Source organism: Halichondria panicea, chromosome 1, assembly GCF_963675165.1.
Source record: "Halichondria panicea chromosome 1, odHalPani1.1, whole genome shotgun sequence".
Classification (NCBI taxonomy): Eukaryota; Metazoa; Porifera; class Demospongiae; order Suberitida; family Halichondriidae; genus Halichondria; species Halichondria panicea.
In genome coordinates, this window is record NC_087377.1 from 13,667,275 (window position 1) to 13,692,434 (window position 25,160).

General features: G+C 40.3%; 5 protein-coding genes across 9 annotated transcripts in view; 4 read left to right on the forward strand and 1 right to left on the reverse strand.

Moving 5' to 3' along the window:
* The first annotated feature begins 705 nt into the window (after window positions 1–705).
* LOC135350108 (uncharacterized) lies at window positions 706–2,224 on the forward strand. The gene is made up of 4 exons (XM_064548826.1): window positions 706–743; window positions 882–1,055; window positions 1,100–1,681; window positions 1,739–2,224. The coding sequence occupies exons 3-4, from the start codon at window positions 1,546–1,548 to the stop codon at window positions 1,981–1,983; spliced, it is 381 nt and encodes a 126-aa protein (XP_064404896.1). The 5' UTR covers window positions 706–743; window positions 882–1,055; window positions 1,100–1,545; the 3' UTR covers window positions 1,984–2,224.
* Window positions 2,225–3,651: 1,427 nt separating this feature from the next.
* LOC135348821 (uncharacterized) lies at window positions 3,652–7,894 on the forward strand. Its single transcript, XM_064547183.1, has 7 exons — window positions 3,652–3,779; window positions 3,841–4,161; window positions 4,218–4,493; window positions 4,554–4,736; window positions 4,790–5,005; window positions 5,131–5,334; window positions 7,522–7,894. The coding sequence occupies exons 1-7, from the start codon at window positions 3,728–3,730 to the stop codon at window positions 7,764–7,766; spliced, it is 1,497 nt and encodes a 498-aa protein (XP_064403253.1). The 5' UTR covers window positions 3,652–3,727; the 3' UTR covers window positions 7,767–7,894.
* A 9-nt stretch (window positions 7,895–7,903) lies between these two features.
* On the reverse strand, window positions 7,904–24,896 carry LOC135350079 (uncharacterized). 5 transcript variants are annotated; one of them, XM_064548801.1, is made up of 11 exons: window positions 24,748–24,896; window positions 23,724–23,757; window positions 16,910–16,986; window positions 16,614–16,689; window positions 16,149–16,251; window positions 15,575–15,715; window positions 12,906–13,008; window positions 11,625–11,715; window positions 10,204–10,277; window positions 9,962–10,070; window positions 7,904–7,999 (listed from the first exon to the last, which is right to left on the reverse strand). In XM_064548801.1, exons 1-6 carry the CDS (start codon window positions 24,821–24,823, stop codon window positions 15,698–15,700), a joined length of 384 nt encoding a protein of 127 aa, XP_064404871.1. In that variant the 5' UTR covers window positions 24,824–24,896; the 3' UTR covers window positions 7,904–7,999; window positions 9,962–10,070; window positions 10,204–10,277; window positions 11,625–11,715; window positions 12,906–13,008; window positions 15,575–15,697. The 5 variants fall into 5 exon arrangements, 3 of the variants coding, with proteins under 3 accessions (XP_064404871.1, XP_064404863.1, XP_064404878.1); XM_064548793.1 differs by lacking the exon at window positions 7,904–7,999 and adding an exon at window positions 8,509–8,581; XM_064548808.1 differs by lacking the exon at window positions 7,904–7,999 and adding an exon at window positions 8,509–8,581 and having other exon boundaries at window positions 11,625–11,753.
* LOC135332174 (mucin-2-like) lies at window positions 13,717–15,294 on the forward strand. Its single transcript, XM_064527556.1, has 4 exons — window positions 13,717–13,845; window positions 14,125–14,323; window positions 14,373–14,576; window positions 14,644–15,294. The coding sequence occupies exons 1-4, from the start codon at window positions 13,717–13,719 to the stop codon at window positions 14,991–14,993; spliced, it is 882 nt and encodes a 293-aa protein (XP_064383626.1). The 3' UTR covers window positions 14,994–15,294.
* LOC135348938 (mucin-2-like) overlaps window positions 18,187–25,160 on the forward strand; it is a 97,115-nt gene continuing 90,141 nt past the window's right edge. Inside the window, exon 1 of the mRNA XM_064547349.1 lies at window positions 18,187–18,336. Within this exon, the coding sequence (XP_064403419.1) occupies window positions 18,270–18,336 (67 nt within the window). The 5' untranslated portion in view covers window positions 18,187–18,269. The remainder of the gene's footprint in view (window positions 18,337–25,160) is intronic.

The following is a 25,160-nucleotide window of genomic DNA, read 5'->3' on the forward strand; positions in this document are numbered from 1 at the left end:
GGTCTTGCTAATTACTGTCTCAGATCGTATTTTTCGGTATAAATTATGCTATAAATTACTTTAATGTTATATTTTTCTACCAAAAAGAGGCATCTCTAATGTCCAACACGAGTGTAGCATGTCCTGGTGAGGCTGTTCTGTTCACATGCTCTTCGCCTGGTACTGCATTGATATGGCACCAACAGGGACGTCACTGCAAAGTTTCTTCCTTCCCTCACAAGTTGGTATTCCAAGGACACTTGAATCTGGGGTGATCATATTTGAGGCTGTTCTTGTAAGCAATGATGGTGGAAATCTGACGTCCACTCTCATCAACCTCAGTGAAGTGTCTGTACTGGATGATAGCAATGTCACCTGTACTGTTACTAACAATGGTCCTACGTCACAGCAGCAAACCATCATGGTTGCTGGTGAGTATTGTAATTCATAGCTAAGCCTGTTGAGATGTTATTATTGCAGTTGTCCCAACACGTCCACTCAATCCAAGCATATCCTACATTCAAAACCAACTCAGTTCCTCGATTATCACTCTGGACTGGGACCCTCCCTCCTCTACTGGTGGTGTGTCTGTCAGCTATGTCCTCATCATCTCCCCAACACCTCTCTCCGGGTCACCAGTCACCATGGATACCACCTCCACACAGATCACTGTCTCCTATAGCACTCCCTACGATGTGACTATCAGAGCTGTCAACTGTGCTGGAATGCTGGAATGAGTCAAGAAAGTTCAATTGTGGATCTAAGTAAGCTAGCTATAATTTTCATGGTGACTGCCGTCACATTGATTATAATTATTTGGATTGTAGATATAAGTAGGCTATTTTATGGTTATAAAACATATACATATACTCATTCCCTATCATACTTTTAAATCAATGCAGTTGTGTGCCCCACTCCATCTACTGCTGCTGGTGTTACCATCACCAACACACCTCCTGTCACTATTGGTGGATCCATGCTCACCTTCACTTGCAGTGGAGACAATGAAGTGATAATCTCAACCTGTGGCAGTAGTGGGTGGTCTCCTGACCCTAAGACATTTGAATGCAGAACAGGTATCCTACGTAGCGGATTAACTGTATAATATTGATTTCATTAGATCCTCAAGTCACCTGCGGCTCTCCTGCCACACCATCTAGAGGCAGTGTGGACGTCAGTGGTGAGACACCATGCACCCTTTACACTAAGCTCACAAGTCATATATCGCTGTGATGAGGGACTGTTTCCCCTTGATGTGAGGACCAGCACATGCACTGATGTGGGGGGTAGAGGAGAGTGGGGGGAGAATCCTGGGAGCTTGGTGTGCAGGGAGAGGCGAGTTGAAATGTAGCTGTTTAGAGGTAATGTTTTTTATTTCCTTCGAAAAAGCTCATTTTGTAATTTCTGGGACGTATAATTGTAGTAGCTTACATATACATCGCCTTTGTTCCACATTTCCCTAAGTACGTATACAGTCATTTTGTTACCTTCCATATAGTCAACTGCTCTCTTCCTCCTGAGCCCTGCAACGGTGCTATAGTGCACTATGAGAGGTTAAATGAGACGATGTTGGAGGGAACAGTGCTGACTTACCAGTGTGACAATGGACTCTCACTGACTGGACCCAACACCATCACTTGCACTAATACTAGAGTCTGGAGCACTGAGCCTGAAACAATCAAGTGTGTGCCTAGGACTGAAGGTTAGTAATTGTTTGCTATTCCAAAAATACATGCAGTCATACTATCCCCTCTCACAGTTTCTACTGTCGCTATCAGTGTGGTCATCACTTTCATTGTCACTCTAGTCATTGGATTCCTCACTGGACTCCTAGTGATGCATGTTTTCTCTCGTAAGAAGGCAGTATACTTCTCCGCAACTGAAGGACAAGCTAACGTAGGACCCACTGCACCAGCTGGTCCTGTTTATGAGGAGGTACCAGTATCACCCAAAGAGGAGATTGAACTCAACACAAACCAGGCGTATGGACCGTTAGGACTGTAAAACTCATTCACTTCAATAGCAAGTTAATTGTGATCATTCTGCCATTTCATTTGTTTTATAGGCCTATATATAATTGTAGACTCGCTATAGTTCGTATATATAACCTGGAGATTGTCTCAATTGCATTCCCTATATAATACATCAGAGGAGGTTATTTTTTGCTGTAAAACTTGCCATTGTTATAACGTGGTTTTTTTGACTTCCTCAATCAGAAAGAATAAAGTGGTGTGCTTCTTTTAAACCAAGTGATCAAACTCGACAGTTATTACTATGCCTCGGTGTGTGGTAGTAAGTGCATTACACCCTAGCTTTCAGCTATTGTTTTCCTTGCAACTTTCATTATTCAACATCGGATATAAATGTATATGTATACGTAATATAATAAGAGTTACACAACTGTCCACAAATGTACCTGGAACTGTCCTTGAGCTTGAGACAGTGTGCACTGTTCTGTCCAACTTTCCCAGATTCCTGCAGCAAATATAAATCACAGTACATAAAGAAAAACTCAGTGCTAATGCCTCTCACCATGTTTTGCTTCACTCAAGGTATTAGAGGGTTATATTATAATTATTATTGTTGTTTGCAATTGCTGTTGTTGGCTGTTGGAGGTGTTGTTGGCGGTCTGGTCTGTTTGCATGGGGGTACTGATTGTTGTAGTGCTCATAGTTTTTGTTATTATCACCAAAAACTTGAAAAGTGGAGCTTATAGAAGGATGTTTACGATTGTACAAAACCAATTGTTGTTTAAGACAAGTGAGACAATGGAGATTTTGTAACTTGCTCTAGAGGCCACATTGACTGGCAGTCAATCAGGCTTATAGAGAAATCAAATATATGCAGAGTATAGCTCGCTACTTGATCTTGATTGTGAATCGTTTGTTTACTTATCATAATGGTCATGATTACATTCATCTCTATTGTCAACAGAACAGTATCCTTTATGATCACAACAGCTGGCTAAACAAACACTAACAGGTTACTCAGCCCACAGCTATTTACTGAAGTCAGCAATTTAGCAAATGTTTCATTAACAATCTTTACTTTTGGAAAACTTCTTCAGGACAACTCTACAGATATAGCAGATATAGGGCTCTGGGTATAGGGTATGGTAAACACAAGGTTAATATATTAGATCTCTTTTTTTGTACCCACACTGACACAGTAAATCACCCACTGTCTCATGGCTGGAGATAATCTAGGATGTAAAGATGGTTTTATATTTGCCCTGTGGTGATTGAAGCTGTTCTACTACAGAGGCCTCATTAGCGTCCAACACCAACACGAGTGTGGTGTGTCCTGCATGGAGAGGCAGTTCTGCTCACATGCTCTAAGCCTGCCCTGCATTGATATGGCAAGTGGATCCTCCAGCGATGTCTGGGTTCAAAGTACATTCTTTATTAGTTCTCAAGTTGGTCGAAGGAGGGACACATTAGGATCTGGAGTGATCATGCTGTTCTGTTCTTGTGAGCAATGATGGTGGAACTCTGATGTCCACCCTAATCAACCTCAGTGAAGTGTCTGTACTGGAAGGAAACAATAATTTTATTACCTGTACTACTACCAATAATTATAGATCTAGTTCTGTATAATTATGGTTGACTTCTTCAATATTATAATTATACTCAACATTCTGATGTGGTTTTTCTGACTTCCTCAATAGAGGGTGTGTTTCATATCATAAGTGATCAATAAACTTAAGCTTGTTGTTGTACCAGCTAGTTATATATATATAGCTCCTGCAATGCAAGTACAGGCAGTTATTATCAGCATCCAGCTGTTTAGTCTTGCTGCAGGTAAGTTACACATAGATCATCATCTATACATGTGTTCACTGGAACACACAATTTGTTTCAGCCACACTGATATCCACTCCCACTGTGGCCTGTCCTGATGACACTGTCACTTTCACCTGCACTATGCCTGATAGTCTCATACGATGGGACGTCACTCCACCACAACAAGCTACATTCAGCATAACTTTAAGAACCAACGACAACATTAACACTGATGAAACACGAGGTACTCCAGCATTCCGTGGTGTTCTCACTGACTCCAGTGGAGGAATGGTTACTGCCACTCTTACCTCACTGTCTGAGGCCTCCACTGTGGAGGATACTATGGTGGAGTGTGTGGGAGGGAGCTCACGAGAGGGTCCTCTCACTATCACTGTGGCTGGTGAGTTCTTTGTTCGGAACAAAACATTGTGGAACAAGTAATTAATGCACCCACAGATCCACCCTCCCCTCCCCTCAACCCAATAGTATCCTCCATTCTAAACCAACCCAGCTCCTCCATTATTACTCTGGAGTGGGACCCTCCCTCCTCTACTGGTGGTGTGTCTGTCAGGTATGTCCTCATTATCTCCTCAACATCTCTCTCCGGGTCACCAACCACCGTGGAGACCACCTCCACACAGATCACTGTCTCCTACAACACACACTACAATGTGATGGTCAGAGCTGTCAACTGTGTTGGAATGAGTCAAGAAAGTCAAATAGTTGATCTTAGTAAGCTATTTCAAGGTCGTGCGTACAGATATAGTCATGTAGTCCTTCTCTTTACTAAAGTTGTATGCCCCACACCGTCTACTGCTGTTGGTGTGATCATCACTAACACACCTCCTGTCACTATTGGTGGATCCATGCTCACCTTCACTTGTAGCGGAGACAATGAAGTGAGAACCTCAACCTGCGGCAGTAATGGGTGGTCTCCTGACCCTGGGTTCTTTGACTGTGGCATCCCAGTTACAGGTATCATACATGGGCAATTAACTCTCTAAAGGAATGTTGATCTCATGTATTAGATCCCCCAATCGCCTGTAGCCCTCCAGTTGCACCATCTAGAGGTAGTGTGAACATCAGTGGTGGGACACCACCCTTCTCACTGGGTTCAATGGTAATCTATGGCTGTGACAATGGACTGTTCCCCCTTGATGTGAGAACCAGTACATGCACTGATGTGGAGGGTAGGGGAGAGTGGGTGGAGAATCCTGGGAGCTTTGTGTGCAGGGAGAGGCCAGGTATATAGTCTACATCAATTTTCTGTTCATTTTTTCGCTGTGTCTATAAGTGAACGTACTGCACTGTACCTGTCATACCACCGGTGCTATATAGTATATCCTATGTACGTTGCATTTCACCACAGTCAACTGTTCTTTACCCTCGGAGCCATCCAACGGAACTATAGTGGACTATGAGATGTTGAATGAGACAGTGTTGGAGGGAACAGTGCTGACTTACCAGTGTGACAATGGACTCCCATTGACTGGACCCAACACCATCACTTGCACTAATGCTGGAGTCTGGAGCACTGAGCCTGAGGCAATCATGTGTGTGTTACCAACTGAAGGTGAGAGTAATGAACCTGAGGCACATAGCAACCACGGGGTTATGGTAATCCCTTGCGGTCTGTTTGTCTGTGTTATTTTAAGTCTGCTTACCTGTGTAAATTATTTTAAGATTAAATTTTTTCCTAATAATTATATAGTAACTTGTAACAACAATTTTTAACAATGGTTTGCTTAGTCACAATCAGTAACCACGATTATTTTTTGATAATAATATTACATTGTATAGATCTACTATTAATAGCTAGTACATTGTATACCGGTATACAATGTCACATGCTCCAAGGTTTGCAGCAACATTGAAGTTACCAACAAGTCAGTTAACCGATTTTGTCTGGAAAAGCATTTTCGTTCGAAGTAACATTTTTCTGGAGACGCAAGCAAGCTAGTGTCCTATGCTAGCTAATCAACCACATGTCACCCGCTTGGGAAAATCTGAAATAAATCCTGCACTGGTGGTTTGTAACATTTCGGACTTGTTTGCTGTCTCTGCTGTGATCCTAGTCCCATGCTAGCCTCCTTCACTGGCCTCCCCTGAAGAGAAGGCCTGCTACTGACTGCTTGCATGCGCACGCGCAAAATTAGTGGACATTTTTTCCCGTACAAATTCCTATAATTATATTAAATACTGAATTTATCAGAGAAACTATCTTGACAAAGAATACACTAATTGTTAAAGTCATACACAGAGCTATATATAGCTAGCTAGCTAGAGACAGAGCTGTAGGTTTGTTGTATAGCTATTTTCTTTTAGTCTCGAATACCCCTCAACCTAAAAGCTTTTAGGTTGAGGCGGGTATTCGAGACTAATTTTCTTTCTGATAGAGTCAGTAGCAGTAGTATAATTATAATTTTTAGTAGACTTTTCACCAGAAGCATTATAGATGGGCGTGGCCTGTCCATATATAGCAGCTTTCACTCTGTTCAGACGATTGTCATCCGCACACTGTTGCAGGCTGTGAGTCTTTTGTTAACATAGCAGGCTATGGGTAGCTATCAGAATGCTATCAGATGGGCTAGAAATTAACCTTCTATCGAACTTTCTATCTACTCCACTTCCGTTCTTTGTGACGTCATTGTTTTACTGAGCATACACGTTGTTGCATGGTTAACGCATGCGCAAGCAGTCGATATCAGGCCCACTCTTCAAGAAAGTGTGGCCTTGGATCGAGGCTAGTCCCATACATGCATGCAGTGCATGTCTGACTATGCACCATCATCTACCATAATTGTGTCCAATAACCGTTTTCAAACGTAAGCCTTATTGTCTTCTGCATGACTGTAATTTATTGCCCTATACTTGCATGCTGCCATGTTCATACATACACACCGGAAATTTTGGTAGGTGTTTTTAGATGGCCAAATTTAAAACCGTCAAATTAAAAGTTTTCCGGTGGACCCAACGCATTGCAGCAGTAGCCACACGCCTAAGATGCCAAATGCATATAGGTGCCAACTTTCCCGCATTTAACACTCTTATCCCGAAAAGAAACTTCTATTCACCTAGATATTCCAAATTTTCAAGGTTACTGCTTCTATAATTAGCTGTGTTACTATCCAATAAAACTTATCAAGCCTGGAAAAGTAAAAAAAAACTACTGCTTGAATCTTTTAACAATAAACAGAAACAGCTTTACACAAGAGAACTTATAGCTTAAGCATCCAATAAGTGGGCGTGAAGAGAGCTGAGCAGTACGTGATGCTGCTGGGACGGCATCCCCACAACAATTCATGAGATTGTAGGAAAACATGGAAGAATTATAGATATGAATTGTTGCACTGCACTGAAAATCAGAGGAATTATTGTGAATTTCTCCTTGGGCCAGTCGCTCAGGGGGGGCTATATAACACCCTTATACGTTTTGAAACTTGGCTGCATTAGGAAGTTGGCACCTATTATATGCAAATGGCTCATCCGCCAAATATTCTAGTTAGCTATAATTATAGTATTACTAGATTAATGTTTTGTGAGCAAGGATCAATTTCAAATATAAAAAATTAAAACCTAAATTAGTACTGGTGATTACACACAGAACGCAGATTGCAAGAGGTAAATTAATTTTTCTGCTGATTTGGTTCACCACAAAATATTCTAGTAACAATACAACCCCGTGTACTGATACTCTGGGTGTGATATACAACTGCCTCAGCCTGCTTCTATCCCAATATTTATTGCTAATCCTTCACAGCTGCCACCCTATCAACTGGTGTAACTATTGCCATCAGTGTTACTACTACTTTCGTTGCCATTACTATCCTTGGATTTCTCGCTGGACTCCTAGTGATGTATTCGTTTACGCGTAAGAAGGCAAGAAAAACAGCATTATCTGTTGTAGAACCCACTAAACCAGTTGGTCCTGTTTATGAGGAGGTGTCACCCAAAGAGGAGATTGAACTGAACACTAACCAGGCGTATGGACCATTAGGACTGTGAATTAAACTTCATGCTACTGACTTTTGTACTAACTATCATCATGCATACATAATGTTTTCTAGCCAGCAGTATAGCATATGTTTCACCTGCTGTACATTGCTAACCATTAATTTTAACAGTTACTGTAATTATTATAGCAATTACATAATAATGTTTGTTAATAAAAATGTATAATAAATATGCACAACATTGAGGGAAGCTACAGCTACTGTTCTGTCAAACTGTCCAGATACCTGCAGTTAATAATAAAGGAAGTGCATTACATCTGCCATATGAAGTTAGGAAAGTAAGTGTAAAATATTGGTTTGTTATAAGAGAGATTTCATGCACGTCAAAGTCACCACAAACAAAATAATGTGCACCCCCTCAGATTTCAACGAAACTTGGCATAAATTATATCAAGAGTAGCTATATGATTATTATAGAGAGAATCGAACGTAGGCATACTGTGTATCAGATGTATGCGGAGAGTAATGTGACTTCCTGTATCTGTCACAAGCTTGGAATTTGCACACTGACCAATCCAAGAGTGGGTGATGTAATCTATCAACCCATCCAAGTGTGGGTGATGTAATCTACTTTCTTGATAGATTACATCACCCACACTTGGATTGGTCAGTGTACAAATTCCAAGCTTGTGAGACAGATACAGGAAGTCACGTTACTCTCCGCATACATCTGATGCACAGTATGCCTACGTTTGATACTCTCTTCTCTATCATATACTCTTGATTATATGTACATACCTTTCCATAATATAATTATTAGTCACATGAATCAGCCACACCCCTCAGAGAGGAACGTCAGAGTACTCTCTACGTAATATCATGACAATGGAATGTATTAGTACAAGCTGACAAAACCATAAAACCATGATTATTATAACAGTGCCACATCCGCTATCTCTATTTAGCCACAATATTTGCTTGCTGCTCAACTGCAGGTAAAGTTTCATTATTTGCTGCCTCCTATTCAAGTCACCTGATACTTGTGAGCAATCTCATTGGTCAGACAGTCTCGTTTAGGAAGAGCGACTGATTTATGAGACACACGCTGCCAATTTTATTCCCATACTTAGTTCATAGAACACATTAACTTCTGCCATGATTCGGATAAAAACTGATTAATTCACCGTACTCCTTATGATATAGTCTTTCAGATGACACGTTTAAAGGGGGTGGGCACTCAAAAGGCTAAAGGCGTCAAAGCTCATTGTTGTAACCTTTAATTACTCCAAAATGGCGTCTATAGTTACTATTTTCCGCCTTTTACAACTTAATTTCGTGATGGGATCAGAAGATATAGACATTGCAATATAAAAGTGAACTGCAGTTATTGACATGACTGTGGGTCATTCCATAAGAATTGCCTATAGCTAAAGAGTAACCTTTCAGAATTCTCCGAAGCATCACGTATAGACTAGATAGAGCAAATAATTAACACACATAAGAATTTATTTATTGCTTCTGAGATAAGGCTACCTCTTAAAAGAGAAACAACTTATGATCAGAGTGTTTCCAGAGTGTATTCTTGTAGCTTATGTAACAACTAGGGTTTCACAATGTTGTGTGGCCAGATTATGGGATAACATTTAATAATTTGGTTTGAGAAAGGTATACTGTATAGCGGATAATTTTCGTTGGTGCAATTTCATACAAACTACCCATTTGTATTCGTACAGGTCAGGATGGTGACGTGATGAAAAATTTCTCAGTTTTAATTTTTGTAGCCACTGATACGAAAATTTCCACCATACAAAAATAACCCACTATAAGGTAATTGGCAGAAATTATGCTCTATAGCATATAGGTGGCCGGGTCACCAACATTTTGGTGAATTTTGAAGCACTCGTAAATAATTATGATACATGGGGCTAAAATTGGGTGTGGTTATTAGTATGTATGTTTCACTGAAATCTGAGGGGGTGCTCATTTTTTGTGGTGACTAAATTGAGGAATGTCCCATAAACGAAGTAAGTACTTTAAGTGATACCAATTCACACAATGTACGTGCCGGGTATACAGTGGAAGTTTAGCCTAAGCTGAGTGGGTTTGGCTGTGAGTTAACTTAAGGGTCATACTGAATGACACAATAAACATACGTGGGTACAGTAACAATCGTCCTGTATAAGGAAAGTTGGACTTGAGCCTATGTCATGCCATACAGTGCTATCATGATATTACACAAAGACTCACATTGGATTATGTTGTTCTATTCTCCCTCTGAGGATCATTCTCCCCAGCAGCTGACAGAGTGAGGTGAGACAGTCCACTCCAGCAGACTGCACCAGGCATTGTCACTGCTCTGTGGTGGATGGGGGTATATGGTATAGATCTACATTATCAATAATTTATTGGAAAAAAGGACACAAAGTGTTTTGGAACAAACCTATGATATTGAAAGTAATGGCTCCTACACAGTCCTAATAATAACTTACCAGTCCATAGAAGATACATGCTCTAGGTGTCTCTTGAACACTCTCTCACCTAGTAGCTTGGCAAACACTGGAAACTGTGGACAGAGAAAGAGAGAGAGCAACATTGAACACATATGCATTCAAAAAGAAGTGAGAGAGAACATTTCAAGGGAACTGGAGGAGGGAAAAGGATTTAGTTAATTATACGTCTGCCTCAATTTACATCGTACTCAACACTTGGACACTTGGATCCTTGTGTATCACTATAGTGACCACCACATTTATACCACATGCACATCTACAAAAGTACCATTATCACACACATTATTGTACATGATCAGTACACCTAATCTACAACATCAATACCTTTATCCCATACCCCACTACACCCTCAATCACATAGCACATCCACACACATCACACACTCTCACTCAGCAGAGCCTTGCAGTTCTCTTCTCACTCTTGCAGCTACCAATTAATAGCTAGCGTTCTAGTGCAGAGCTAACTACTAAGTGGAGTAGCAACACTACATGGACAAGTTTTGCTACGCACTCTTCTGAAAAGGCTGCAATGGCATTCCAAGTAAGCAAAAGTAGGCATAACTAGAGAACAAAACATTATGTTGCAAATCCACGAATTAAAATCCAAGAAAACGTTACTAGAAGCCTATAGAAACTTTTACTTACAATTCATTGATCATTGAGCAGCTGTAGCAGTCTACACACACAGACAAACAAACAGACACACAAACACACTACTGTATACCTCGCTTGCCATGTGCATCGAGGCATAATAATTATTATAATCTGCCTCAATTTACATCACACAACACATTCACAACCCTTGGATCCACTAGTGACCAGTGACCACCACATTTATACCACATGCACATGTACAAAGTACCTTATCAAACACATCTTTGTACAAAATCAATACACCTAATCTGTATGCTGCTCTCACCAGCGTCACCAAGGCCTATGGTGAGACCTCTAAACAAAAGGAAAATCTCTCTATCATATCCGTAAATATCAATAATTGTAAGCAGTACAAAAGGTTTGTAAATGGTAAGCATCAGTCAACCAATAAACACATTCTGTACTAGGGTGGGTAGATTTGGTAAAGACTTCAGAATGGATAAGCAACAATCACACTGAGCCAAAAACAGACGGTAAAGACCCACTACACTAAAAACATTAAGTGAGACAACATTTAGTAAGACAACAGGTTGAACTGCATGCATGTGTGTGTGTGTGTGGGTAGTAGTATCAATAAATGCAACAAAGGAAGATTCATGTATGCAGATGAACTACTGTGGTTGCTTAATTAATTAAGTAAATGTTGTTAGAATGAATAGCTTGCATGGCTTGTATTACAGTCCCACTTACTCATTACCACTGGATCTACCGCATGCCATATCTAATGTACTGACTGCATATACTCACCAGCCTCAGGAGTTCCTTTGCCAGTTGCTCCTCGTGATGGTCTCCCAGCTCACTCCAGGTTGGTCGTCCAGAGCAACTCTTCATCATCCCACTGGCACAAGTATAATTATCATTTCAGTCAAGCAACAGCTGAGACAAAACATACGGTAAAGATCCACTACAATAAACATCAAGCGAGACAAGTGTACTAGAGTGAATTAGCAAAGATCGGCGACCACGCATAATATAATCGATCATTGCCAGTGGTGGATCTAGGATTATTGTCAGGGGGGTTCTAGTGGCAAGGCAGCATTTATCTAAAAAAAGGTTGTCGTTTCTATGGAACAGTGAGCATGCGCATCAAAACATTAGATTTTGCCTAAAACAAAAGGTCAGCACTCCTTAGAGACAGTCAGCATGTGCTGGAGGTTTAGAGCCTTTTAGTGACTATAGAACTGCACAAACAGAGCTTCGCAGGACTTAGGAGAACTGAAAGTAAGTGATGAGTGAATATGAAAGCTTGTAATCAAGGAAAAACTTGCTAAGTAGCTGCTTAAGCCTCCCACTCACTTATGTGTGGACAAACCACTGTAAGGTCAGGAGGGTGCTTAAGCACCCTCGCTCTACCGGCTAGATCCGCCCCTGACTGCTACGAGCGTTGTTAAGGACAACTACACACTCTTTTGCCTATCAAAATGTAGCTCTTTCTTATAGCTCTATTTATGCTGTAAGTTTGATCAGCTGACTAATTGTCATCATGTTATAAGCGATAGTGACTACCGAATTTGAATTCTAGTGCAGAGCTAACTAAGTAGAGTAGCAACACTCGGTAAACAAATTTGGCTACGTGCTCTTCTGAAAAGGCTGCAATGGCAAAACTAGGCATAACTCGAGAACGAAGCATTATTTTGCAAATCCACAAATTAAAATCCATGACTAGAAGCCTTATAGAAACTCTTACTTGCACTTGATTTATCCTTGAGCAGCTGTAGCAGTCCACACACACACACACACACACACACACACACACACACACACACACACACACACACACACACACACACACACACACACACACACACACACACACACACACACACACACTACCGTATACCTCGCTTGCGTATGCGCACCGAGGCATAATGAAGTACCAGAGATCAATCAGATACAATTATACATACAGACAAAGGGAATGAGTGTCGTGTTTCTTATACCGGGAATTAAGCATTTTAGGAAGTTACCGTCTAAAAGAGATGAGTGAGACATGTAAACCATTGGACATTAGTAGAGACTAACACTCACCATCTATTAACGGCAGGCTATTGTCATGGAAACACTCCAACAGTACTCTCACCAGTCGTCCCACGTATATAGTCTCAGACAATCCTTGTTCACTTATGTGTGTCTGTTGTGTGTGTGTGTGGGGGGGGGGATTGCTAAGCTGTATAATGTGTAGACATGCATGCATGCATGTGTGCTAATAAAAAAAATCACAACATGAGACCTAAAAAAAATAGGGTTTAGAGGATGTGCAAGCCACTTGATCTAGAGCACTGCATGCATGGCTCTGGGAGAGTCGATACATGTATTACGTAATTATTGTGAAGATTGTGAGCAGGTATATTTCGAGGGTATAACTTTAATTCGCGGAATGACCGGTTTTCGCGGATTTAATTTCCGTGGAATAGCTGCCTTTTGTAGCATTTACGCATACGATTTAAATTCGTGAGTATATAAATGTTCGCTTAATTAATTAGCGAGAACATTTACACCCTTGAAATATGTTTAGTGTGATATTTTCTATCATTATAAATATTCTGACTGTCTATTCGAAAACAGGAAGTGTAATTAAAAGAAGCTCTGAATATAAAGGAAGTAAACAAATTAAAGTAGGTTGCCTAGTCAGCAATAATATTGAAATGCAACCTTCTAACTATCAATAAATAAGAGATGACACTAATAGAGATAAAGCTCATTAGAGTTCTTCTGATTTGCTTTCTGGCTGGCTTCAGCACTGGTATAAGACTAACTATTCAATTATAGATTTCCTTACATTAATTGCTGCATTTGTTGTAAAGCACAATATTCAGTGAGTGTGGAGAGACCATGTCCAATGGAAACAGTCACTTTCACCTGCACTGCTCCTGGAGATTCCTTGAGATGGGAACCATCAGATGTGGCTCGCATCGACATCTTCTCCACCTTAGATCTCAATGAACCACTAGTGCGATCAGGTTACACTGTGAGACTGATTGCAGTTGATAACAATACACTAACATCTACTCTGTCAAGAACAGCAGAGAATGGGACCACTGTGTCGTGTTCGGGGTTTGTGGACCCACTGCTTACTCGAACAACAATAGGATCTTCAATGATCCGATTGGTTGGTGAGTTGCAGTTAGTACTTCGTCTATTGTCTGTTTATATATATATACAATTAGATCTACCAGGACCACCTTCCACCATCAGGCACTCCATTTCAAGCAGCTCTGCCAATGACGTTAGTGTATCTATACAGTAGAACCCTCCTACTGAGACTGGTGGTAGAGATGACCTCACCTACACAGTGACTGTCTCACCTCTGGCCCAGCTCTCTGCTACTGTCCTCACACCCACCTCTGTCACTGTGACTGCTCAATACAATGTGGACTACACTGTCAGTGTTGTGGCTACCAACTGTGCTGGGAGCAGTACAACTGTTGAGTACAACTTTAGGATTGGTGAGTATATATATATTTTACACACTATGTCAACTGATTCTCCTCTCAGGCGTCTGTCCTGTGTTGACTAACCCCATGAATGGAGCCTTTGTACCAGTCTTCAGCAGATTACCAGGATCCACGGTAACCATCCAGTGTGATGTTGAGTATGTATCTGCTGTTACTAGGGTGACATGTGAGGGTACACTGATGTGGAGTCCAGACCCTGAGGCTATTGAGTGTACATCACGAACCACACCTACTCCCACAACTCGTGAGTTAAGCTCTTGGCTGTATAGTTATGGATACAATTGTTAATGAATTAAATATTCATTACACAGTCCCTCCAATAAACTGCACGACTCTACTATCCCCACCACTTGAACCATCTACAGCTGCACCTTGTAATTGTAATTGTAATTGCGCCAGCCTCTCTGATGGTAGTCGATTTGATGCAGCTCTCTCCATCAGCGTGGTTGCCACGGCAATTCTATTCACGATAATAAGATTATTTGTGGGACTCTTGATAATGTATTTGCTCATGCATAAGAAGAATGTGTACTCCCCGTCAGCTAAAGAGCAAGCTAACGTAGGACCCACTGCACCAGCTGGTCCTGTTTATGAGGAGGTGTCACCCAAAGAGGAGATTGAACTGAACACTAACCATGCGTACGGACCAGTAGGACTATGAAACTTATGGTAATTTTCGTAAACAATAACGTTGTTCATTAAAAAGCCACTACACATGTTAGGTGAGACAGTCTCACTCCAGCAGACTGCACCAGCGCATTGTCACTGCTCTGAGGGTGGAGTACTTGTAATAACTGGAGTATGCAGATCTCATTATCTATTGAAATAGCATACATGTAGGAAACAAGGACAGAGAAACATTGAACACATTCAAAGAAGTTAGATACGTGTATAGCCACAGTACAATTTACAAAGAAATTGTTATGTGAAACCTACTTCAAAAGTATCGAATGTTTCTTACAATGTCAGCTTTTGAGGAAACTTAGCTGTCTAAGAAATTTCAACCCACGCCATCGATAGTACAACATACATCACTAAAGTAACTTCATAGACTTATAGAGAGCATAATTATAGGGTCACCAGAGGACGTCCGACATGCGTGCACGAACAATTATAAGTGCTAGTGTTTTTTTTGGCCTGGACGTTATCAGCAAGGACATTAATGCACTGAACTTATAATAGTGATTCGTGCACGCATGTCGATGACACAATGAGTATCCATTTATCTATCACCCATCTCACCAGTTTGAGCAGTGTCTCCAGGAGGTTGATGTGTTGAGGGTAGTGTCTGTGTTGTAGTGTCTCAGCACAGAGGGGAGGAGGGAGGACACTCGGTCACCACACCCACTCACACCACTCAGCTCTCTAAGTAGGAGAATGAAACTGGAGGGGGCGTACAAGATTAGAACTGCTAGCTATTATGTATAACTCTACAATTCTACAAAGCTCACTTGAGAATTCTCTTGTGTACACTGGCCCACATTTATCTGCCACATAATCTACAAAGCACACGGACCCTTATCACAAACACCTTTGTACACATAAGCTAGGATACCTTATCCCATACCCCACCTAAAGCTCCACACATTCATGGAAACACTCTATCGTATATATAGCGGGTAATTTACAGGGGTCAAACATTCGTAGTTTGTCAGTTCGTCGGATGAATTTTCATGGCTCTAGGATATTGTAAGTCTACTTGCACAGACACATCAACATCAAAACAAGATAGATCTGCTAACAAATATTTGTGCTATAGAAATATCATGGATTTGGCTAGCTCGTCCACAACTGTGTTCCAATCACAGAAACTCACCATTTTGTGGATGTGCTGCTCTACCAGCTGCACTCCCCTGGTCTGTGTGACCACCCTCCAGGTCTCCTGAGAGTAGAGCCTCACACCCTCAGCCACATAGTACCTGAGGGGGAGGGAGAAATAGTGAAATACAGTTGGGTAAAATAAACAAATGACCCTCAGAAAAAAGTAAAACTTAGGTAAAAATGTCCTATGCAAAGTATAATCCGAGCGAAGCAAGGCTCTAATCAGGTTCATTTTAGTGGTGGTAGTGGACAACGATGGCAAACACGTTCATTAGAACTAGTGGCCTATAAATTGATAACGGTTTGACTTTGGATGTGTTAGTGATTGTACTAAAGACCTTTAGCTCAGGTCTACAGCTCAGAAGGCATTTTCAAGCATTCTTGTCATTATAAGCTATATTACTGGTTGATGATTCGTGACATTTAGATCATTACCACACACAATCCTATTGTGACACACCTCAACATTAGCACTGCAGTGTATCCATAGTTACAATCTGCAAGGACAACCTCTCTACCATGTATAAAGTGGTAACCTACAGAATAAACATAATAAGCAATAGAGTTGCAAATGGTAAGCATCAGTCAACCAATATGCACATTCTGTACTAGGGTGGGTAGATTTGGTAAAGATTTCAAAACGAATAAGCACTAATCACTCTGATCCCACTCAACAATAAACATTAAGTGAGATAAGAATTAATGGTTGTAGCTTTGATGGAGGGTCATAACCTACTACCAATATTTGATTATTACCGGTTGGCTGGTCGCAAGTGTCACTGTGGGTAGGTGTGGTTGATTTCCTCTGTGGGGAGGTATGTGGACATACGCAACTGAAAGGGATCGAGAAGGAGAAAGGGTGTATATAATTATGGTGAAAGATAGTATGTGGGAGAGAGGGGGGTAGAGTGAAGGAGAAAGGGTGTATATATGGTGAAAGATAGTGGGGGAGAGGGGGGTAGAGTGAGGGAGAAAGGGTGTATATAGTGAGAGATAGTGTTGACATGCATATTGTAATGTGTATAATTATGAATGCACACATGTACATTGTCATACTAATTGTTACACAGATAACACCCCATAAGATTCATCACCTTAATCGTGAAATCGTTGATGGTACCAGTATGAGCATACACACACCCTTGACAAAATAATTTGTATTCACAATCAAGTGAATGAGTAAAGGAGTTGCATACATGCATACATGCATGTACATAGACACTATTGACTCAATTCAACGACAACGTATTGGAAACCTCAACCTCGAGCTCGTCAATTATAAATAGATACACATTTAAGTGTATATGGGACAACACATTTTAAAATCAGCAAAGCGCTAGTATATCAGTAGTTTACAGATTATTGTCAGAGGCTTCAATACATCTGCAACACGGAAAATAGCTCATTACACACACGTACCTTTTCTCATCGTATCCATGATATTTCGATACTCCACACACATAACACACCCTCACCCCTTCACTCTTGTCTAATATAAAACCCTATTGCATGTAAAAAAATCTATACCATCATAAGCTGCTGCATCAGAAAGAGTTATATATTTCCCCTTTTAGTTTCTTGAACGTTATATTTGGGATAATATTCAAGATGCTTATACCGTATTACTAGAATGGTTTGCGAGTATCGAACTTTGATCAGCTCCCAAAAATACGATTGCAAAACCTAAATTAGTACTGGTAATTACACACATGCAATCATTGCATATGCCAGAACGCAGTAGCTAGATATAGCAAAGGGTCAATTTTTCTGCTGATTCGGCTCATTTGTAAAGGTTTTTGACTAGCAAAATATTCTAGTAGTATGATAATCACATATTAAATGTTCATGAGCACAATTAATTAGAAAGGCAGCTAGGCATGCTGGAATAACCATGCATGAGCGCGCATGCATACATACATGAATGGGTAAATTTTTAGCAAAGGACAGCCACCAGATGTGTTGTATCTTGTATCAACAAAAATTATTATAACTGTCTACATGTATGAGATACAAAAACAGGAAGTGTAATTAAAAAAGCTATGAAAGTTATATTAAAACAAGGAGGTTGTCTAGCTAGTCAGTAATCACATTGACATGCATCAAGAAATAATTCAAGATGACATTACATATATATTGGCTCATAGGAGTTCTCTTGATTTGCTTTCTGGCTGGCCTCAGCACTGGTAAGACTAACTATAGATTTCCTTACATTGAACACTGCATGTTTTGCAAAGCCCAATATTCAGTGAGTATGGAGAGACCATGTCCAATGGAAACAGTCACTTTCACTTGCACCGCTCCTGGAGATTCCTTGAGATGGGTGTTTTCAGATAGTACTAGCTTCATTATCCTCTCCACCTCTGATCTCAATGTACCCATTGTTGTATCAGGTTACACTGTGACACTGATTGCAGTTGATAATGCTACATTAACATCTACTCTGTCAAGAACAGCAGAGAATGGGATCACTGTGTCCTGTGTGGGGTTTGTGCTTACTCTGACCACTATAGGATCTTCAATGATCCGATTGGTTGGTGAGTTCCAGTTAATTAGTGTCTCGTCCATAATTGTAGTAATTTATTGTTAGATCCACCAGGACCACCTTCCACCATAAGAGTGAGACACTCCACTTTGAGCATCTTAGCCAATGAAGTCAGCGTAACTATTGGTTGGGACCCTCCTACTGAGACTGGTGGTAGAGATGACCTCACCTACACAGTGACCGTCTCACTTCCGGCCCAACTCTCTGCTACTGTCCTCACATCCACCTCCGTCACTCTGATTACCCAATACAAGGTGAACTATACTGTCAGTGTGGTGGCTACCAACTGTGCTGGGAACAGTACGACCGCTGAGTACAGTTTTAGGATTGGTGAGTATTATTATTTTGGACACAGTGTAAACTCCTTCTCAGGCAATTGTCCTGTGTTGACCAACCCCATAAATGGAGCCTTGGGACCAGTGTCCAGCAGATTGCCAGGATCCACAGTAACCATCCAGTGTGATGTTGGGCATGTGTCTGCTGTTACTAGGGTGACATGTGAGGGTACATTGATGTGGAGTCCTGACCCTGAGGCTATTGAATGTGCAGCACTAACTACTCCCACAACTCGTGAGTTTAAGTTCTTGGTTATATATTTACCCTGTGTGTGCGCAGCGAGCAGCAAGGGTAGAGTGATTGTGGTGTGTGTGTGTCGATTTTTGTATGTGTGTGGACACAAAAATGAGCTGTTAGAGCGAACTAGACACTTTCGTTGTTGAGCTCTTATCTTGGTGTAGAGGGATTCTAGACAGGACAGGCTAGACAAACTAGCTAGAGACAGGCTCCTAGCTATAGGCAATAACAACTAGTTACAGACAAATTGACTTCACAGTGTAGCTTAACCAAATTCTTAGATTGAGAAGCAAAACATCAACTGACATATACAGGTAAAGTGCATGAGGGTAAAGCAAAGTGAGGCAAAAAGGGTAAACCTTAAATACGTGGAGCGGGGCCCCAGAGGCTCGCACAATAACAAAGGGAGCATTAACAATGAGAATTGTTATAAATGATATCAACATCAACATCAAATCATGGTTAAGGTAGTAGTAAAATTAATAAGGTTCTAATAAGTTAATTTAAAGTAAAGTGCATTGAGCATGAACATTCGTAGACTGCTTTAACGTTAATGAGACAGTGGTTGAAAAATAATAGTTGTAGGTGATCTTCGAAGGTGACAAAAAACACTGTTTTATGTTTTATAATCGATCTAATCGTTGCTTTATAGATTTACGATCATTCCTCATAATGTTAAGGTTGTTACGATAAAAATGTTTGTATCTGTTTTGCTGCTGCATGTGCGATGAAGCTCAACGCACAGGGTGAATGCTCTACTGAGCACCTTGTTCTAACTGTATGTTATTTACACAGCTCCTCCAATGAACTGCAAGGCTCCACTATCCCCATCAACGAATGGCACCATCAGTAATCATTCAGTACCAGCTCTTTCCGGTACGCAAGTGACCTTTCAGTGTGACGATGAGCTGTTCCCTGAGGGAATAATGACTGCTACCTGTCTAGCTACAGGAGAGTGGGACAAAAACCCACTCTGCAGAGGCAAGTGTATTCATTGCTTAAAGTAATCATGCTTCTATTATACCTTGAACCACTTATACAGCTGTTTCTTACAATTGCGCCAGCCTATCTGAGGGGAGTCGATTTGATGCAGCTATCTCCATCAGTGTGGTTATCACGGCAGTTCTATTCACTGTCATTGGATTGTTGATGGGACTCTTGATAATGTATTTGTTCATGCGTAAGAAGGCAGTGTACTCCCCTGGAGCCAAAGAGGAAGTTAACGTAAGACCCACTGTACCAGCTGGTCCTGTTTATGAGGAGGTGTCACCCAAAGAGGAGATTGAACTCAACACTAATCAGGCGTATGGACCATTAGGACTGTGAAACGTTTGTTAATATGCATACTCATGAAGTAATGTATAATTATGAAAGCACTGCGGGTGCTGATGCCTCGATGGATGTATCAAAGCTATAAAACATAAAGCTACTAGCTATATAATTATTGCTAATACACACATGATATAATGATGAATTAATTTTGCTGCAATGCAGGCTAAACATAACCGTCCTTTTTTCGCCATAGAACAAAAACATAATTTTATTGTGACGCTTATATTAGAGTGGTATATAAGGCTATATTCAGACACAATGGATGTTCAGACACTCATTCTAAGGAAACAAGCAGTGATAAAACATTTTCTTTTGCACCATCTGATCAAGCATGTGTTACTATGAATGTATGCAAAAAAGAATTGATAAATATCAACTAGCTACTAAGTCTTCAAGAGCTGAAAATGTGCTAGTGTCTGCATGATAAACGGTAAGAACAGACAAAAAAATTGATCACCATGGAGACACAACCTACCGTTTCTTCTGTAGGGGGATATGCTGAGAGTCACATAGTAATTATGTAAGGACAATAACTATATAAACAATAAAACACCCAAAGTTAGAGTTGCAAAACGCTTGTATGTCCATGCAGCAATTATTTCTCGCGTATCAATGATCAGATCGACAGCAATGGGGTCAAAGGTTAATGTTATTGGCACCCATGTGTAACTGAGGGCAAGGGTTAAAGGTTATTTGGTAGTTGTACGTGGATGTCAAAAGCCTTTGACCTTTGACCCCATTGCTGTCTGATCATTGATATGCGAGTAACTCAGCAGAAATATTTGCTGCATGGACATACTAAGCGTTTTGCAACTCTAACTTTGGGGGTTTTATTGTTTAGTTATTGTCCTTACATAATTACTATGTAACTCTCAGCATATCCCCCTACAGAAAAAGCGGTAGGTTGTGTCTGGTGATCGGTTTTTTTGTTTGTTCTTACCGTTTATCAGACACTAGCACATTTTCAGCTCTTGAAGTTGATATTTACAATTCTTTTTTGCATACATTCATAGTAACACATGCTTGATCAGATGGTGCAAAAGAAAATGTTTTATCACTGCTTGTTTCTTTAGAATGAGTGTCTGAACATCCATTGTGTCTGAATATAGATGCCTAACTCTAGCGATAGAACGTAAAGTAATAGTAGCTGTTCCACAAGGTCAATTACACGTATAGCCTTGATTTTAGGCCACGTTATAAATTCCCCAGCAACAAATATTTCCAGAATCTATTCGGCGCTCAATTGGAGTAAAAAATTATTTGTTGGGCTTGGCGCTTCTTTTAGAGTGGTGCTGTAATTCATCACCTTATATAATGTTAATAGGTTGAAATTGGTGATGTATAGGAGTATGTATGCATGCATATAATTATTCTGCCAAATATCTGCTGCATGCTGTGTATGTGTGCACGAGTGTATATTATAGTATAAGAGAGAGTTGCATACATACTTGATTGAGTACTATTGACTTAATTACAGATACATGTATAAGTGCAGTGCAGTGCAGTATGCAGGGGGCGGGGGTGAGTCAAAATGCCAGTTGTGTCTCCCATGAGTCTTATTTATTATATAGGTGTCGTATATAGGTAATACAAAATAGGTGTCCAATATATGAAAAAGGTGTACTATAGTATTAAAGAGGTGTCTTATATACGAAATAGGTGTCTTATATACGAAATAGGTGTCTTATATACAAAATAGGTGTCCAATATATGAAAAAGGTGTACTATAGTATTAAAGAGGTGTCTTATATACGAAATAGGTGTCTTATATACGAAATAGGTGTCTTATATATGAAAAAGGTGTACTATAATATTAAAAAGGTGTCTTATATACGAAATAGGTGTCCTATATAGTATTAAAGAGGTGTCTTATATACGAAATAGGTGTCCTATATAATTATGAAATAGGTGTCCTATATAGTATTAAAGAGGTGTCTTATATACGAAATAGGTGTCCTTTAAATACTAAATTTAATACGTGTCCTATATATAGGTGTCTTAAATAAATGTGTGTGTACGTGTGTGTGTGGAGGGTTAGGATTAACTTGTTCTAAACTTTCTTTGCTATTCTCTTTTAGGGCAGTGAAGTTTATTATACATCGGTGCGCATGCGCAAGCGAGGTATACGGTAGTGTTTTTGTGTGTCTGTGTGTCTGTGTGTGTATAGACTGCTACAGCTGCTCAAGGATGAATCAAGTGCAAGTAAGAGTTTCTATAGGCTTCTAGTCATGTTTTCTTGGATTTTAATTTGTGGATTTGCAAAATAATGCTTCGTTCTCGAGTTATGCCTAGTTTTGCTTACTTGGAATGCCATTGCAGCCTTTTCAGAAAAGTGCGTAGCAAAATTTGTTCACCGAGTGTTGCTACTCTACTTAGTAGTTAGCTCTGCACTAGAACACTAGCTGTTGGCAGCTTCAAGGGTGAGAAGAGAGCTGCAAGGCTCTGCTGACGCAGCCATTAATTTTAGACTTGAACTTTTGGCATCGATAGTACAATCATGGTTGATCATTACCTACTCTTTGAGTTTCCGTTTCCCTTGTGATTCTGCCTGCATGCAAGCAATTAATGCAAAAGCTATTAATTTTATGTCATGTAGCTTTGGCACCTCACCGAGGCATCAGCACCCACAGTGCTTTCACTATTAGAATATAAGGCAGCAAAGGCAGCTTATGCAGCATGTGAAAACTGCAAATTCTTATACATGTATGTAAAACAGTAGGTGGGTGTGGCTAAAACTACTACAGAAATAAACCATAGATAGTAGAGGAAGGGGATTGGAAACGGGATCACGTGAGCTTACGTTTGCAACGTAAAGCCTCTGGACAGTCCGCATGTCAACCAATAGACACCTTGAGGTGTGATTTCACTGGTTTTGAGGCCAAGAGAAGGTTTTGAAAAGAAGCAAATGAGAGAATTTTTAATACTAGGTAAGTAAATGTATGAATAGCCCTAAAACTTGTCCTTTAGGTATGGCTAGGTACAAAATGAAACATTATTACTACTGTGTGTGTGTGTGTGCATGCGTGCGTGAGTGATAAGGATCTCAACTAACAATTTGTGCTACAGAAATATCATGGATTTGGCTAGCTTGTCCATAATTGTGTTCTAAGCACGGAAACTCACCACTTAAGTCTTTGTGGATGTGCTGCTTGACCAGCTGGGATTCAGAGAATAAAATGTTTCATGCTTGATAAAGGGAACTTCCAGTATATTGGTGTATTCGAAGAAGTACGTACCAAAGTACATGTATGTTAGAATGAATGGCTTGTACACCGTCTCACTTTTAGTTTATACTCATTACCACTAACATCTAACATAGATAAAGGAAAGGGATTGGAAATGGAAGGGGTACAATCCATGTTTCCCGGTAGTTTAATGGAGGCCGTTATTCTACATGCAGTGGCGTACAAATTATTGAAGCATAGACGCTGAAGTTTATTCACTAAAAAAAGGTCATCACTTTTCCTCAGCAGTAAGCATGCGCATCAGATGGCCCTGCCCACATATCCATTACATGACATCATTCTAGTAACTATGCGCATACAGTACTGCAGAATAGATCGACAGATTACAGTTTCAAGCTAAGTTGCAGTTGATGGAGCACAAAAGGAGGGGGGCTCTAGCCCCGTCAGCCCCCTCTGCCTACCCTACTGACATGAAGAAAATTAATTGCAACGGACTAGAACCAGTCACTATAGTGTCTGTGAGGGCGAGTAGCATTGTTAGAGGTGCTGTATTGATGTTATATAGAGGACCTTTGGATGCAAGTCAGAGTAAAACCCCAAATACCATGTTTTGTGTCTTGGGTGAGATTCAGAGGGGCAATTTTCTGCCAGCCAATCTTAATCCAGCTAAAGGAGATGTAGTGCTAATAAAACCTTCCTGATGCTGTTAATGTAAGACGCAGCTTACCTCCCAATAACAGCACAAAGCACTGGTACAATACCTGCCTGAATGCCTGAATGATCGTCTCTTATAGCAGAGTTTTAAGTCAACGCTATCGTTTCCACTAATTAAAAAGTGAAACACAGATAAGATCAAGGGCATTCTAATCACAAGCATCAAGTCTATGTACGTTAGCACGTGATCCGCTTCTGTTTCCAATCCCTTTAATAATCTATGCTTCTAACAGTGACTGCATACTCACCAGCCTCACAAATAGTCAAGAGTTTCTGAGAGATCTCATTGAGATGATCTGCCAGCTTCAGCAACTCTTCATCCATCAATCACTTCGGTACATCACTTCACAAAACAGACGGTAAAGATCCATGCACTACACAATAAACATCAAGTGAGACAAGGGTACTAGCTCTGATAAAGGGTCATGCAATCTACAACTATTATTTGAAGTAATTATTAGTATTAATTTAAGGTCACAGTAGAAAAAGACATAGCTTGCAGCTAGAGTATAGTCTACTGCTTTTCACTCCAGCATGATGTTTAGTTAACACTCGTACCAAGTTAAAAATCAACTTCTCTAATCTTGTATAGATCTAGTTGATTTGGTAAAGAGTGTTAACTAAACATAATTATGTCATATCATATGATATGACATTGTTT

What these genes read in the sequence shown, in the direction of transcription:
- LOC135350108 (XM_064548826.1), top strand. Translation starts at nt 1,546, where the DNA reads ATGTTGGAGGGAACAGTGCTGACTTACCAGTGTGACAATGGACTCTCA. An exon ending in GTGTGTGCCTAGGACTGAAG is followed by an intron (nt 1,682 to 1,738) that starts GTTAGTAATTGT and finishes CCCCTCTCACAG; the next exon opens with TTTCTACTGTCGCTATCAGT.
- LOC135332174 (XM_064527556.1), top strand. Translation starts at nt 13,717, where the DNA reads ATGGAAACAGTCACTTTCACCTGCACTGCTCCTGGAGATTCCTTGAGA. An exon ending in TAGTGCGATCAGGTTACACT is followed by an intron (nt 13,846 to 14,124) that starts GTGAGACTGATT and finishes TCTATACAGTAG; the next exon opens with AACCCTCCTACTGAGACTGG. An exon ending in CACACCTACTCCCACAACTC is followed by an intron (nt 14,577 to 14,643) that starts GTGAGTTAAGCT and finishes TTCATTACACAG; the next exon opens with TCCCTCCAATAAACTGCACG.
- LOC135350079 (XM_064548801.1), bottom strand. Translation starts at nt 24,823, where the DNA reads ATGGATGAAGAGTTGCTGAAGCTGGCAGATCATCTCAATGAGATCTCT. An exon ending in CTTGACTATTTGTGAGGCTG is followed by an intron (nt 23,758 to 24,747) that starts GTGAGTATGCAG and finishes TCTGAATCCCAG; the next exon opens with CTGGTCAAGCAGCACATCCA. An exon ending in CATCCACAAAGACTTAAGTG is followed by an intron (nt 16,987 to 23,723) that starts GTGAGTTTCCGT and finishes GATCCCTTTCAG; the next exon opens with TTGCGTATGTCCACATACCT.
- LOC135348821 (XM_064547183.1), top strand. Translation starts at nt 3,728, where the DNA reads ATGCAAGTACAGGCAGTTATTATCAGCATCCAGCTGTTTAGTCTTGCT. An exon ending in GCTGTTTAGTCTTGCTGCAG is followed by an intron (nt 3,780 to 3,840) that starts GTAAGTTACACA and finishes AATTTGTTTCAG; the next exon opens with CCACACTGATATCCACTCCC. An exon ending in TCTCACTATCACTGTGGCTG is followed by an intron (nt 4,162 to 4,217) that starts GTGAGTTCTTTG and finishes ATGCACCCACAG; the next exon opens with ATCCACCCTCCCCTCCCCTC.